Source organism: Hippopotamus amphibius, chromosome 9 (genome assembly GCF_030028045.1).
Source record: "Hippopotamus amphibius kiboko isolate mHipAmp2 chromosome 9, mHipAmp2.hap2, whole genome shotgun sequence".
In the NCBI taxonomy this organism is placed as follows: domain Eukaryota; kingdom Metazoa; phylum Chordata; class Mammalia; order Artiodactyla; family Hippopotamidae; genus Hippopotamus; species Hippopotamus amphibius.
Window position 1 is genome coordinate 110,885,007 of NC_080194.1, and position 16,577 is coordinate 110,901,583.

General features: G+C 43.9%; 1 protein-coding gene across 1 annotated transcript in view; it reads right to left on the bottom strand.

The window, feature by feature from the left end:
• CALN1 (calneuron 1) overlaps nt 1-16,577 on the bottom strand; it is a 482,900-nt gene that overhangs the window by 141,244 nt on the left and 325,079 nt on the right. The window contains exon 5 of the mRNA XM_057749700.1: nt 11,878-11,990. Within this exon, the coding sequence (XP_057605683.1) occupies nt 11,878-11,990 (113 nt within the window). The remainder of the gene's footprint in view (nt 1-11,877; nt 11,991-16,577) is intronic.

Consider the following 16,577-nt stretch of genomic DNA (forward strand, 5'->3'; position numbering starts at 1 on the left):
ATTTCTTAATATCACATTTCACCCTTGTTGTGTATTACTAATAAGCAGGTTTCAGTCAATACAAATGGAAGATAGATACTGCCAGAAAGGAGGAAACAAAAATCACTGCAATTTGTGGACAAAGTCACAGCAAACATAGAGAACCTAAGAAAATCTCTAATTCTCTAATGAGAATTTGCTAATTCTCTCAAGAGTGAATTCTGTAAGGAAGCAAAATAAAAGCCAAAATCCCCAGAAAGTGGTTAGAAACATGCAATGAAAAATTAAAATCCTATTTGCAATAGGAAAAATAGGAAAAAAAGAATAGTGATACTGCAACAAGCAAGCATGGGGTCTACAGCTTAGTGTGTAGCCAAAGGAGGGCCAGGCGCTTGGTAAGAAGGGGCCTTGGACCAGATGGAAGAGTTAGTGTGGTCACTTCTCCCTGCCTCCCTGAGTGCATCTGTGAACCTCAGAAACTCGGTCTTGTGGCATCAAGATCATGGATCGGAGCCACGGTCAGAAGGTGTGCCTAGCAAATACTCTACCATATCACTTATCCGTGGAATCTAAAATAGTCAAACTCACAGAAGCAGAGAGTGGTATGGTGGTCACCAGGGGCTGGGGATAAAGGGAAGCGGAGAGGTGATGCTCAAAGGTACAAACTTTCAGCTGTAAAAAATTAATAAACAGAAACCTCAATTAAGTAGAGTCAGGAGACCAGAAGGGGGAGCTCTCACGCCCTGCCATGAGAGTGGAGCCCAAGAAGACTTCCTGGCAATAAAACCCTTTGTTTACTATAGCCCTCCCAACTTCCTTTTCCTCTCTAAAAATGTGTCTCCTTCCCTTGCCTTGGGGGAACTTGCACGTGGTTCACCATGGTTGCAGACCCTGAATTACAATTCTCCGCTGATCGCAAATAAGCCCATCTTTGCTGGAGAAATATCAGGGAGTCTATCTATTACAGGTCATCACAGCTAGGCAAGAAAATTTCTGGAGATCTATTATACAGCATAGTGCCAATAGCTAACAATATTGTATACTTAAAATTTGCTGAGAGGGTAGATCTTATGTTAAGTGTTCTTACTATGCACAAATAACAACAACAATAATTATTATTATTATAAGGTGAAAGGAATCTTCAGGAGGAAATGGATATACTTATGGTCTTGATGGTGGTGATGATTTCACAGGTGTATAGTTATCCCCGAACTCTTTGAGTTGTGTACATTAAATCTGTGCAGCTTCTTAACGTGTCAATCATAACTCAATAAAATGATTAAAAAAAAAGAAAAAGTGTCTCCAGGACCCCTTCCCTGAAGCATAGAAGACCCTTATCCCCTTCAGAAGCCTGCCTTTGGGTGCCACTGGTGGGTTTTAGAAGATTCATCTGCCTGACCCCAAGAGGTCCCCACCAGCTTCAAGCCTAGCTTGTTCCTTTCTCTGCTCCCTCTGAATTTGAATGCAAGATTCTACCCTTGATAGAATCAGTCCCCATTCTGGTAACTTTGAATGAAAATTCTATGTTTTTCTGAGGTCTACAGTATATCCACATGACATACAGACCCTTAAGTAGAATGAATAAAAGAAAATAATTTTATGTAAAACTTGGGAAGATTCCATTGAACATAAGAATTAAGTTACTGGTGCCAGGACTTTCCTGATACTACGACCAGTGCCTTTTTCCTCTTTTTGCCGGAGGTAACTTGTCAACCCAATCCAGCCACACACTCACCATGAATTTATTTAGAAGGGATATTTAAAATTACTTTCAATGTATTTTTTTTTTTTCTGATTATGAAATCAATTCAGACATTCTTCTAAAGGGTAAGTTTTCGGCATACTAGCTGGATATAAGGTGACTGATACAGTGGGGGCCGCAGCCGGCCTCGGGCCTCCTGTGGCTTCTGCAACAAGGGGCCGCCCAGCTGCTTGGGGTGGGAGCTGACACTCAGAGGCTTCAGCCTGAACCCCTTTCCTCCTGGCAGCTGAAGGTTGCCATTTTGATCATACGCTTGTATATTCTCATGTAAATTTTGTGCTTTATTTACCATAACAATGGGCGCGTGTATTAGAAAATCCAATCCCTTTTTTTTTAACCACTGAAAACAGCTGTTTTACAGTGTGATTTTGTTAATTTGAGATTTGGTTAACTTTGTTGAATAATAACAGAATAGATCCTACTGCCTAAAGGCAGAAATTTCGGAAAATACATACAAGGATAAAGAAAATTTACATTCACCTTTATTCCAATCCATAATAATTACTATCATAAGAATTATTACATTTTTCCCAGTTTTTGTCTCAGTATGAATATACATGGATATATAATAGATGTAGAACAGCAATGTAATTATACTGTAAATTAAATCTTTGGACTGTAAAGGGAAAATATTATTTTAATTAATTGTACAATATTCCATCTTTGTAAGTGCATTTTTCTACATCTTGACTAATTTCATATGCAAAGTCTTAGACATAGAATTATTTTTAATTATAGGGTTTAACTTTGGAAAAGTTGTAGCTAAGTATCACTAAATAGTTTTCAGAAAAGTTTTACCACCTACATTTCTACTGGTAGTATATGAGTTTGCCCATTTTATCTCACTCTTGACAGCACTATTATAATATGTTTTATTCTTTTCCAACCTGATAGGTGAAACCTGTTGTCCAATTACTATTTTAGTTTATGTTCCTTAGATCTCTAGTGAGGCTGAAAACTGTTTTAATATGTTTGTTTAAAGTTATCTTTCAATTGCCTGTTATTCTTTATCCCATTTTTCTATTGTCTTATCCAGAGGTTTTCATATTTTTTAGAAATGCCCCTCACACATATCTTAGTCTATTAACTGCTGTATTTTCTCCTATTACTTGTTAAATATTCTTTCAACTTAATAGTTTTCATAGTTTTTATTTATGATTCTTCCATTGCTATAATGCTTAGAAAGGCATTTCCTGCTTAGAAAATTCATTATATATTGACGTGTAATTCCTCCATCTTTTATTTTTTATTTTTTAAACTTTTTTTAAATAAATTTATTTTATTTTACTTATTTATTTTTTTGGGCTGCATTGGGTCCTCATTGCTGCCTGTGGGCTTTCTCTAGCTGTGGTGAGCAGGGGCTACTCTTTGTTGCTGTATGTGGGCTTCTCAGTGCAGTGGCTTCTCTTGTTGTGGAGCACGGGCTCTAGGCGTGCATGCGTAGGCTTCAGTAGTTGTGGCACATGGGCTAAGTAGTTGTGTCTCAAAGGCTCTAGAGTGCAGGCACAGTAGATGTGGTGCATAGGCTTAGTTGGTCCATGGCATGTGGGATCTTCCTGGACCAGGGATCAAACCCATGTCCCCTGCATTGGCAGGCAGATTCTTAACCACTGCACCACCAGGGAAGTCCCTCCCCATCTTTTAAAAACAGTTAAAATGTATATTGTTATACAAAGACTAATAACACATGAATATGGATAAATGAAAGAAAAACGCAAATTACCAAGGTCTGAGTCAGTAAGCCTGACCAGATGCCTGCCCATATGCCAGGATCCCTGAAATCTCAGACTTGAGAGAGCATCAGAGTCACCTGGAGGGGGTAGTGAACTCCACATGCCGGCCCCACCCTGGAGTTTTGGATTCAGTGTTTCTGGGGTGGGGTCCAGGAATTTGCATGCCTAACCAGTCCCAGGTGGTGCTGATACTGCTGTTTCAGGAACCACGCTTGGAGACCCGCTGCTGACACTAATGTTTTCCATGCTCCATCTTTCGCAGGCAGTAAAATCGCTTTGGGGATTCAAGCGTTCGCTGTCAGTCTCACAGGCCCTGTGATGGGCATGGCTGCTGAAAGCTATTTAGCTTCTGGGCGATGACAGAGTGGCACGTTGACAAAATATTGGGGGGAGAACCATCCTGTTGGTGCCAGATTGGATGTGAGGAGAGACTCTGCCTGCTGGAATGCACGTTATCCTTAAAAGAACCAAAAGTCAAAGTCCTGGTATTTTCTAGGTCTTGGCCACATGCAACAAATGCCTGGTATGAATGAATATGATTTCTTCTGTTTCATTTGCTTTCCCTGCAAATTTTATCCACAGTCGACCTCCCGGGACAGGTAATCTACAGTCTCACAGATGAAAACACTGTAGGTATTTAATAGATATTCGACTGGCTGGGGACTATATTTTCTTTCCTTTAATTTTCTTTTCCTGATTATAGAAGTAATGCATGCCCCCCTTTAAGCTTTTGAAAAACACAGAAAGATACGATCACTCACCATCCTATCACATATGAACCATCACTGTCAATGTTTTGATATATTTCTTTCCAGTTCTTTAATGCATAACAGATTTGGGATCATACTGTACCTGGAGGTTGGTGTAATGTTTGTTTCCTGTGCTGTGAACATGGAATGTTAAGTGCTCTGAACTGCCCGTGAGTCAAGAATTTTAAAGATTTTTTTTTTTTTGATGTGGACCATTTTTTTAGTCTTTATTGAATTTGTTACAATACTACTTCTGTTTTTAGTTTTGGTGTTTTGGCCCTGAGGCATGTGGGATCTTAGCTCCCCAACCAGGGATCGAACACGCACCCCCTGCATTGGAAGGTGAAGTCTTAACTACTGGACCGCCAGGGAAGTCCCGAGTCAAGAATTTTAAACCCAGCTCCCTGCCCACCTCAGTCATGGCCCTGGGATCAGCGCATAAAATGTCCTAAGCAAAAGCCTGGGACCTGGGCTGGGGAGGACTGGCCTCTGGATCAGAGCATGGAACAGAGATCAAGAGTCTAGGACCAAAGCAGAAATGGAAACCAGAGAAGACAAGAAGCTGGAGTAAGAATTTGGGATGTAGGACAGAGGCCAAGCCTGGAGAGGTGCCTGGGGAGCAGTGGCAGGTATTTTACTCCCCCTGCTGTGTCTTATCCCACCAGCTGGGGAGAAGTGGACAGCTGGAAAGGATGCTGGGCAGGCCTGTGGGTGGAGAAGTCAGGGTGACAAGCCAGCCTTGCTCTGGACCAAATCTGGGGACGGGTGCCCCAGGCACTTTTATGTTAGGATAACGTTCAGTGTCTTGGGCATTACGCACAGCTGTGAGATAAACTAGCTATGATAGCGACCTGCTTGCAGACGGGCACGTGAAGGCTTACTCTGGAGCCACACAAAGACCAGGCAGCCCTGTGAGCTTCTTAGTTCTCCATCTCCAGACCCGTTCCTACACAGGCAGCACCATCCAGTGAACAGATCCGTTTGCTTAAATATTAATGCTTCACTTCTTAAGTCAGAACCTCTAAATTAGTCAAGTATTAATGAATGAAGTTTGATTGTGAATAAGATAAAAATGTGAGTCAAGAAGCCGAGGTGTTCTACCTACACCTTCTAGCCTAGTCCCGACAGTGAGACACCACTGGCTCCTCTCCTAGCTAAGGGCAGGGCTCATCTCTCCTTCCTCAGAGAAGAGTTTAACAGAAGTGTTGGCTGGGCCTGGGATAGCTCAGCAGAGCTGCATGATCTCCCGTGATGCTTGTCCTTGTCTTTGCCGTTGTGTGCTGCCTGCAAGCTCACGGCAGAGCCCCGCTGAGCACAGCGCTGGAGGTCAAGGAGGAGAAAAGACAAAGGGCTGCTGTGGGGACTCAGGCGAACCCAAGATGCAGATGCTCCGCCACCCAGGAACAGCGGTTGCATTAAAGACGTGCTTAGACACAAGTGGCCTCGTGGTGTGCAGTGCAAGTGACTGGTGGAACAGAGTCACTCTGAGGACCCCGTTCCTCTGAGGGTGCAGTGGACCTGAAGCAATGAGCATGAATGCCCTCCCCCCGGCCCCCATCCTGAGTCTGGCCTCCTCAGCCCCTCCCCCCCTTCCTCTCTGCCAGTAACATACACCAAGTCCTAAGGCTGATTTCGAAAACAGTTTCACAAGTCCTGCTCCACTATGTCACTGCAGTAACAGCCAACACACAGGACTTCGACGAGTGAAAGGGAGGAGGACAATGAGACTTTCACAAGTTATTATCTGCTACGTAAGAGAGGGGTTCTGAACCGGCTGCCAAGAAATCTGTGAGTCTCACACCCAGAGGACCGAGTACTCTGGGAGGATGGAGACTCTGGGGCGAGACCCTCAGAACAGTCTGTTTGGAAAAGTCTGCGTTAGTAGCCAGTCACATTCCACCTTCACTGATACCAATTTCCCGCAAAGAGCCAGGGGCTCAAAACTTCCGATGAGTACCAAACAAGAAATAGCTGTTTTAACAGAATCCCACTTGATTTTATTTTACCCTCGGGACTGTAGGCTAGAACGCCAGTGAGGAGCGAGACCCTGGAGGACAGATTTAATTAGCAAGGTGTGCCTAGGGCCTGGTGGGATCACTTCTCAGAACACAGGGAACAGCCATGGTCAAGGTTTTCCTCTAAGGTGAGAAGAAACCAAAGCCTACGGAAAATGAAAGGCGGTGGCATCAATGTCAGGTCGTAAGTTGAAGCCCGATTACAGAATCATCCTCCTTTGTGGCAGCCAGTCTCCAAGGTGGTCCCCAATGACCCCGCCTCTGGGTAATCACTGGGAGGTAGTTCTCTCCCCACGGAATGGGGATGACCTGTGTAGCCAATAGGATACAGCAGAAATGATGGAGTTTGACTTCCAGGGCTAGGTTATCGAAGACATCGAGCTTCTGCCTTGTACTCTGTCGGGTCATTTGTTTCTCTGGAAGCCAGCTGCCGTGTCCTGAGGACACTCAAGCAGCACCATGGAGAGGTCCATATGGCAAGGACCTGAGGCCCCCTGCCAACAGGCAGCATCACCTTGCCAGCCGCATGAGCGAGCCACCTGGGAGCACATCCTCCAGCCCCAGGTGATCACAGCCCCAGCCAGCATTTTAACTTCAACCTCATGAGAGACCCTGAGCCAGAACCACCCAGCTAAGCTGTGAACCCCTGACCCACAGAAACTGTGAGACAGTAAATATTTACTGTTTCACGCCACTAGCTTTCGATGTAATATATTATGCAGCAAGAGATCACTAAACAGCCTTCCAAGGGCACCATCATGTCTGCTTCCACAGGAAACTGATTTTGTCCCTCATAAGAAGCCTTCTCAGTGTCTCAAATGGATGGTCTTCTCCTTTCTAGAATATCAGTACCTCCTGATATCAAAATCCCCTGCCTGGAAGTTATACCGTCTTCAACCACTGCAGCAAAGTTAACACACACATGTACACAGATGCACACGCACACATACATCTGTGCACACACAGAGCTTTCTTTTAAACCTGAAAAATCACTCAAGCGCTGAGAAGAGAAACTTTTATCCCAAGAGGAACAGATGCTCTGGATGTTTTGAGTACAATTTTCTCACACTGCCACTGAATGGGCAGACAGGGGTTGGGCAGCAGAGCAGCCTGACTATCAAGAATGGATTGATGGTCTTTTTTCTTTGCTGGTCCTCAAAGTCTGAGCTGGGTGAGCACCAGCAGGAGAGGAAGCCACAGCCACGAGTCCACGCAGTCCCATATCTGTTTAAATATTTCAGAATGAGATTCCCTCCGCCCTTATTCTCTTTTCCCCATCCCAGTTATCACCCTGGATGAGGGGGAGGGTCTTTGGTAAGGCAAAAACACAAAAACATAGAGACTTCATGAGCATAATAGCACGTCCAAATTATGCAAGAGGGAGTCAATATATTATAAAAGAAATATTTTCTCGTGTACATGCTCTACTGGAAAGAATCTGGAAGATGTAAGGCCTCCACTTAATGTGAAATTAAGTACCTACAGCTCCTTCCCCTGCAGGATGGGAGCCAGGAAGGATACTTAGAGCCTGGAAGGCCTTGCAGCATCCTTCTAGGCTAGAGTGGACCCTGAAGGCAGAGGCAAAGGGTAGAAAGCATTCAGAAGGGACAATACAGGAGCGCAGGGAAGAAGGGAAACTGAGAAGAGAAGCAACTCCCAGATGCTGAGAATATACCTGTATGGCTTTGAGATGCCAGGTGGGAAATAATGTTTCTCCATCTTCTTAACTATATGCACACTTTTTTTTTTTTGGCTGCACCGTGCAGCATGCGGGATCTTAGTTCCCCGACCAGGGATTGAACCCTTGCCCCCTGCAGTGGAAGCGTAGAGTCTTAACTACTGGACCGGCAGGGAAGTCCCACTATGTACTCACTTTTGACTTCAGTCAGGGGACCCTGCCTGTCTATCCTTCTACATCAAAAGGTTACCTGAGCACTGAAATAATGTGATCATGTGGCAAGTGTGGTCATGGAGGTCCTTCTCTAGGGAGAGTCAGGGCTGATCATAACTGCGGGGAGATGATGTTGTCCTGATGGGTATCAGCAGTGCAGAGTCAGAGGCCTCATCTCACTCTCCCCTCCAGGACCAGGTCCTGTCTCTCTGATCATCTTCAGGTATCCAACTTCCCTTGGTGAGCTCATCCTTGCCTACAATTTCACCCACCTGCTCTGATGAATCCCAAATCTGAGTTCCCAGCCCTGGCCTCTCGCCCATGATCCGTCCTTGATTTCAGCTGTGCATAGACGTTCCTCGGTGACTGATCCTCACCTTATACTCAATGTGTTCAATTTAGAATTCAACTCCACAAAGACGTCTTTTCTCCATAATCGTATTCCTGGCAGTAAGGGGCAGCTGGGAACCTTAGAGTCAGTCTTCTCAAGTCTTCTCTCTCCTCAGGCCCTAAATTCATTCTGCCAATGGGTCCTGAGCTCTTTCCCTTTCAACTACATGTTCCTCATGGTCAGTGACTTTCCTGTGCTCACTGACTCTGCTTTTTCAAACTCTCATTGTGACAGGCTAGGGATGCTCTTTTCTTTCATTTCTCACTTAGTCCTCCTTCTATTTCAAGGTTTGAAGCAAGTTCCCCCATTTCCTGACCTTATCTGACTCCTCAAGACCACATGTGTTTCCTTTCTTGAACTTCTATTTGTTCTATTAAAAAAAAATAGTTATTGAGGATCTGCTGAGTACAATAGGCTAAGTGCTGAGGGCACCTCAACAATGAAGTCCCTGACTGCAAGGAGATTACAGTCTAGTGACCATCAAGCCAAGTAATCACTTCTTTGTTTTCTCTTAGTTGTGTTTCCCCAATCAAATTCTTAAATAGCATGGACTCTGCCTAAGGAGGCAAAAGATCTGTACGCAGAAAACTTTAAGACATTGCTGAAAGAAATCAAAGATGACACAAACAGATGGAGGGACATACCATGTTCCTGGATTGGAAGAATCAACATCGTGAAAATGACTGTACTACCCAAAGCAATTTACAGATTCAATGCAATCCCGATCAAATTACCAATGGCATTTTTCACAGAACTAGAGCAAGAAATCATACGTTTTGTATGGAAATGCAAAAGACCCCGAATAGCCAAAGTAATCTTGAGAAGGAAAAATGGAGTTGGTGGAATCAGGCTTCCTGACTTCAAACTATACTACAAGGCCATAGTGATCAAGACAGTATGGTACTGGCACAAAAATAGAAAGGAAGATCAATGGAACAGAATAGAGAACTCAGAAGTAAGCCCAAACACATATGGGCACCTTATCTTTGACAAAGGAGGCACGAATATACAATGGAAAAACGACAGCCTCTTCAATAAGTGGTGCTGGGACAATTGGACAGCAACAAGTAAAAGAATGAAATTAGGACACTTCGTAACACCATACACAAAAATAAACTCCAAATGGATTAAAGACCTACATGTAAGGCCAGACATTATCAAACTCCTAGAGGAAAACATAGGCAGAACACTCTATGACATCCATCAAAGCAAGATCCTTTTTGACCCACCTCCTAGAATCATAGAAATAAAATCAAGAATAAACAAATGGGACCTCATGAAACTTAAAAGCTTTTGCACAGAGAAAGAAACCATAAACAAGACTAGAAGGCAACCCTCAGAATAGGAAGAAATAGTTGCCCATGAAATAATGGACAAAGGATTAGCCTCCAAAATATACAAGCAGCTCATGCAGCTTAATACCAAAAAAGCAAATAACCCAATCCACAAATGGGCGGCAGACCTAAATAGACATTTCTCCAAAGAAGACATACAGATGGCCAACAAACACATGAAAAGATGCTCAACATCACTCATCATCAGAGAAATGCAAGTCAAAGCCACAATGAGGTATCACCTTACACCGATCAGAATGGCCATCATCACAAAATCTGGAAACAACAAATGTTGGAGAGGGTGTGGAGAAAGGGGAACTCTCCTGCACTGTTGGTGGGACTGTAAGTTGGTACAGCCACTATGGAAAACAATTTGGAGGTTCCTTAAAAAACTACAAATAGAACTACCATATGACCCAGTAATCCCACTACTGGGCATATACCCAAAGAAAACCATAATCTCAAAAGAAACATGTACCATAATGTTTATTGCAGCACTATTTACAATAGCCAGGACATGGAAGCAACCGAAATGCCCATCAACAAATGAATGGATAAAGAAGATGTGGCACATATATACAATGGAATATTACTCAGCTATAAAAAGGGATGAGATGGAGCTATATGTCACGAGGTGGATAGACCTAGAGTCTGTCATACAGAGTGAAGTAAGTCAGAAAGAGAAAGACAAATATTGTATGCTAACTCATATATACGGAATCTAAAAATGGTACTGATGAACTCAGTGACAAGAACAAGAACGCAGATGCAGAGAATGGACTGGAGAACTCGAGGTTTGTGGGGGGCGGGGGGTGAAGGGGAAGCTGAGACGAAGCGAGAGAGTAGCACAGACATATATATAGTACCAGCTGTGAAATAGATAGCCAGTGGGAAGTTGCTGTATAACAAGGGGAGTTCAACTCGAGGATGGAAGATACCTTAGAGGACTGGGACGGGGAAGGTGGGGGGGGGACTCGAGGGAGGGTTGGGGGGGAGTTGAGGGAGGGAGGGAATACGGGGATATGTGTATAAAAACAGACGATTGAACTTGGTGTACCCCCCCAAAAATTAATAAAAAGAAAAAATAAATAAATAGCATGGACTGTCTTAAATGTCATTTGTAAAACCCAAAGAGACTGTCAGACTACAGGGCAAGTAACAACATTCTTACTTAAGTACTTGTTGGTTATATGCAAGATGGGTAGCAGAATAACACTAGAGATACAGGTCAACTGCAATCCTTACCTAAAGAGATAGAGAAGTATCTTTGGTTAAGGGAAAAAAAAAACACATCAAGAAATTAAAGGAACCACACTGTGTTTGAATGGTGTTTTACATGTCTAAACCATAATTCAATTTTCCTTGACAAATGAAACTCAAATTTTAAAAATAATTATTGATGAGCCACACCCCAAATTCCATAATCACAGAATCAGTCACATTTTAAGATTAAAGAACTAATATAAGGAAATGATTATAGCACATTAAGAATTCAAAGGTAGACACTTAGAATTTCCTAAGAGATTTTAAAAGATAGAAATAGAAGCAAATTGAGAAGCACCAAATACACATTTTTAGATAAAACCATTCTGTCCTCTTAAGAGTATTGCTAGGATCCCAACACACAAGGCAATCATGACAGCCTCCCAGCAAGGATCTGCTGGAACCAGAGACAGAAGTGGGCTTGGGTAATGCCAATATGTCCTAAGTGTCCCCAGGAAAAAGTCTTCTGTGAATCAGAAGTGGAGGAATCTCATTTCTCCAAAATGTAAAACTACTTTTCATATAAGGAAAAATAGGGAGATATTTCACTCCTCCAAGCCTTAAATGTGTATAGTTTTGATTCTTTGTTCAGGGAACCTAGTGTAGAGCTCGACTTAGATGTCAGTTCAAGGAATGTGTGTCACCCGAGCCCAGAAGAGAGCTTCACATGCTGAACAGAAGCTCAAGAATTCACAGTCAAATGTTAGTCCCAGACACATGTTTACTGTCAAACTTAATCTTTCAAAAAATTCTTACTCACCTGCCAGAATATGCTGTCTATTGTGTTTCCAAGAAAACCATCGCGACCTTCTGAAGACACCAGTTTGGGGCCAAGAATTGTCATGAATTCATCAAAATCCACCTGGCCATCCCCTGGAAGGAGAAGATATAAATGTGAGTATGACCTCAATCAATGAAGAGCTGGAACCATTTCTGAAAATTGTGCAACATTCTTAAAATACCAAAAGAAATATAAGAAATTGGCAACTATTAGTACCTCTAATACCACACATGCCTAGTCATTTGTTAGTACTTGTATCTAAGTGCCAACCAACGCCTCCCACTTAAATGGCCACAATCTCACACCTGCTGTACTTCCTGGACCCCCAAATTTCCTAGCTGTACAGGAGAGAAATCACATCGTTATCCTTATCTCTTCCTTCACCCTTGTCGATCACACATAAATGTAGTCATCAAATCTTACTGATTTCATGTCTTAAATATCTGTCACCGCTCTACCTTCTTTGTCAATCCAATTGCTAGTACCTTTCCAAAAAGACTGTGGTGGGAAAATGCTGCCAAGAATGAATGTTCCTAGTTATAATGACAATGTTACTAGTAAAATGGCTTTTGCCTTCATACTCTCACCTCCACACTCTCTTCCATACAGTTGAATTTACTTCCCCCAAAGCATATCTGATGGTGCTTTATAAACCTCAAAGGCATCTTTGACCAAAAATAAGGAAACCACCTCAGGATAGTATTCAAGTCCCACGATTCCTTTTGACACCCTTTGCTCTCAACCTCTGCACAAAATGCCCTGCTGTTTCAGAGCTCCATGCCTCTGTACATGCTGTTCCCTCCATCTGCAATGCCTTTCCTCATCTGTCTACCTGGTGATCTGTAACTTGTTCTATAAGATGGAGCTTAAATATCATGTTCTCTTTTTGTATTTTTCCTGACTCTTCTTCATCTCACTAGACAGAGTTGGGCACTTTCTTCTGTCTCTTCTGCTAAGTTAATGTGCATCTATATAGAACTGATCACCATATATCTCAGCCACTAATTTTCACACCTATCTTCCATCTGGATTGTGAACTCTGCAGGGCCAGGGACCCAGCCTGAAACTTCTTAAATCCAACACCATGGTGGGCACTCAATATGCACTTAGACAACGAATGATGTCTCTTGGTTGTTTCTCCTTTGCTTAGTCAACAGGCATTGGATCTTTCATATTAGAGCCGACGCTGACCAAAAGGTGAACTGGAGCCAAATTAGACAAAATCAGACCTTCGGGGTACTGTCTGAGCCTCCATGACTCATCAAAGTGGCATTCTGCTCCCTTGGGACTGCTCAGGAGGGCATCTCCATCAACAGCTCATCAGAGCCCAGGTGTCTGCAGACACATTTGCCAAAGTGCAGACCCACTGATCCACTCCCAGAGTGCAACTGCCTTCCAAGAGCCTTTATTGAAAACCTATTTCAAAAAGTCAAGCAGATGTCGTCATCGAGATGTCAATAATTCAGAAAAGACAGTCCAGGAACAGATCCCAGGGTAGATAAAACTTCCCAGAGGATAGGGGAGGCACGACAAGTCAGTGGGAAACGGAAGACTGAGCCATCGAATGGGGTGGGGCAGTCAATGGACTATTGAGAGGAAGCTGATGTACCTCTCGCCAGTCAACAAGATGGAAGGATCTAAAATTTCACCCTGGCTGGTCATCACAAGACAGCTAATTTTCAAGCAACAATGAGTTAGCATCTTGCTTTTCAAATCAGCAAATACTTCTAAAAAGAATACTGCTCCATGCTGGCAGAGATGCAGAGAAGAGCTGGACTCTCTCATGCATCCCTGGTATACTCATCCAGGATACTGACTAGCAGTATTCAAGATGCTGTATCATGCTGGTTCCTTTTTACCTAATAACTTCACCTTTAAAGACAAAGACAAAGCAAGGAAATTCTCTTAAATGCAGACAAAGACGTTTGCCCAAAGATAAGTCATCCAGTATTTGTGAAGGTGGAAAGTTGGAAGCTGGAGGATGAGGATGGCCCAGTCTTGCTGGCATTCACATTGAGCTAGCATCACGTGGCTCCCAGTCTTGGACAACCACACTTGTTATATACACGCACTCACCTGCTGCTTATCCCAAGCCACTCCCGCTAGTCAAAGCTGGTGCTGGATGCCCCAAAAGTCACAAACTAGAGGGTGTGCTCTCAAGAGAGAAATTATCACCTTCAGTGAGATGGAAAGTGATTCTTAGGGGACAAAAAAAAAATCTTAGATATTACAATGGTTTGTGGCCCTCCTAAGGTCACAGTACATAAACAGATATACATACACTATATCTGTGCTATTACAATAAAATGCCATGGAGTTGGAGCAACTAGCGAAACAAGTGCCTTAAAAGGCACCTGAGCAGGGGAGTGGCAGAACAAGAAGGAGGAGCAGGACAAGAGGAAGAAGAAGAGGAGGAAGAGGAAGAGGAAGTAGTTCGAAAATCACCAGACTAGATAATTTCCCAAGTACTATGGTTCTCCTTCCTGGGCCTCCCTCTGGGATGTTGGTCTATTAGCGGCGGGCGTCATTCCAAGTGTCAGTCACCCCTGGCGACATCCAACACTTCGTAAAGATTTAGAAGCTTGAGGGTGTGGATCATTTTTTTACAAAGATCTCATGAGACCTTAACCAAACGATGTCCAGGGGGCTGGGTCGCACCAGCTCCTGGTAGTGTAGTGGGCGCCATTCTCTCTCACATGGGAGCCAAATGGGATGGGGGAGGGGTCCATAGGACATAGCAAAACACCTGCCTCTCAGCACCAGGAGAATGAGGCTGTCTTTAAGCAATCTACCTTCCAGGCAGGAGGAGAGAGACCACCCATCTCTCCGAAACCTGCGCCCCCCACACCAGGTAATGGGATTGCAGCATGTGGAACGGGTGCGTTTCAAGGGTCTACAAGGAACTCTGGTCAAAGTCACCAGGATGCGTTCACAGATGCTGCCCTTGGCTGAGAACACCGAACCCAAAGCTGACAAGTGGAAATGATGCTTCAAACTACATCCTGGCCCCGGTGAAGGGAGCAGCTTATTCACTACTCAGATTCCTGGCCAGAGGGGAAGTGCTTGGTTTGGGGGTTAGTGCTCAGGACCCCAAGGGCAGTGCCAGCTGCAGCGCTGGTGCACAGGTGGCCTGGCAGCACCTTTCTGTTGGTTGGAGAAGAGGTCTGGTTCACAAAAGGATTTGTTTCTAGCTATTAAGCAGAACACATTTGGAACCTCAGATTTTTTTATTGGTCAAAATGTGATTCTCCACTCCCTTCCTCTTTTTTTATTTTACTTTTTTAACTATCATTGAGCCAAGGGAGATTCCTACAGGCCCACAGTTGGAGAAATAATCAGGGTGGGGTCCTCTCACCTATCTTGATCTCTCCTGGGATCTTCTTGGCTCTGGCTCCTGAGTATGTGTGTACATTGCACATTTTCCACAGACCTTCAGTACACAAAGACTCCTCCTACACGCACACCGCTCAACACCAGTCCTACCAGCAGTACCAGGTTCTATTCAGATTTAGACTGAGGAAAAGCTCCCTTCAGCAGATCCTAGTTTAAAGGACAAACAGGACTGGGAACACCCCACAAGCTATCAGTGCTGCTCCCAGAAGTCTGGCCTCCATGTCCCCACCCCATCCCTGTATCCATCCCAGGAGAACTGAAACGAGTACAGTCTCAGAGAGAGGTTTTTCCCTAAGTACCTCATACAAAAACCAGCCCCAGGCCGAGGCAAGGTCTGGGAAGTCTCATGATGATTTTAACATTTAACATGATGCGGTGGGCATCATTTAAAGAAATCGCTGCACCCTAGTTCACGTAAAAGCCAGCGGCCCATTTTACAGATGAGAAAACTGAGGCACAGAAGGGTTCAGTAATTTGCAGAAGCTCACACAGGGGAGCAGAGCTGGGATTCCAAACCCAGCAGTCTGCCTATGTTTCTGCTGCCTCTCTGGAGGCCAGGTGATGGATGGCTCTGTCAGGAATACTCCCCTCTGATACCAGTGTTCCCCGGCTGGAGAGCGCTCTGGCTGTCTGGCACACAGAGGCAAACTGAAGTCTAAGTTGTTCTTTTGTCTAGCTATTGGGTCTCAGTTCAGCTGCTGGAGGTCTTTCTTAAGCATTTAAAAGAGTTGTAATAAGTAATAAGGAAATATTGATTTAACATTTGCTATATGCCAGACACTGAACTCAAGGCCTTACATATATTACTGTGTTTGATTCTATCCCAACACTATGAATAGGTTCTGCCCTTCCACATTTTACCCTTGAGAAAATTTCGACAAGAAGAGGATAAAAGGAACTAGGTCAAGGCCAGGCAGCTAGTATGCACCAGCAAAGGGATAAGCTTGGATCCCCTGATGTTAACCCCCAGGTTGCAAAGCCTCCCTCTGTGTCAGAGGCCCCAGCGTAATTCCTAGCCCAGGTTCATATCTCTCTTCAAACAATATGTTTTCCTATCTGGGCATTTAGGAAAGAATTTAGTGGGAATTGAATGCAAATGACCATTGCCTGAAAGCTATTTGTCCCCAAATTGCTGTTCTGCCTGCAGTGAAGCTCTCAGTAATTCTCCTTGGATGGTTAATTCTCAGAGGACCCCAGTCTCTCGCATACAACCCTCCAGCATCCTCTTCCACTGAAAGGAATTGGCCTAACAAATGAGGCCTCTGCAGGCCTGGCAGGGTGAAGTC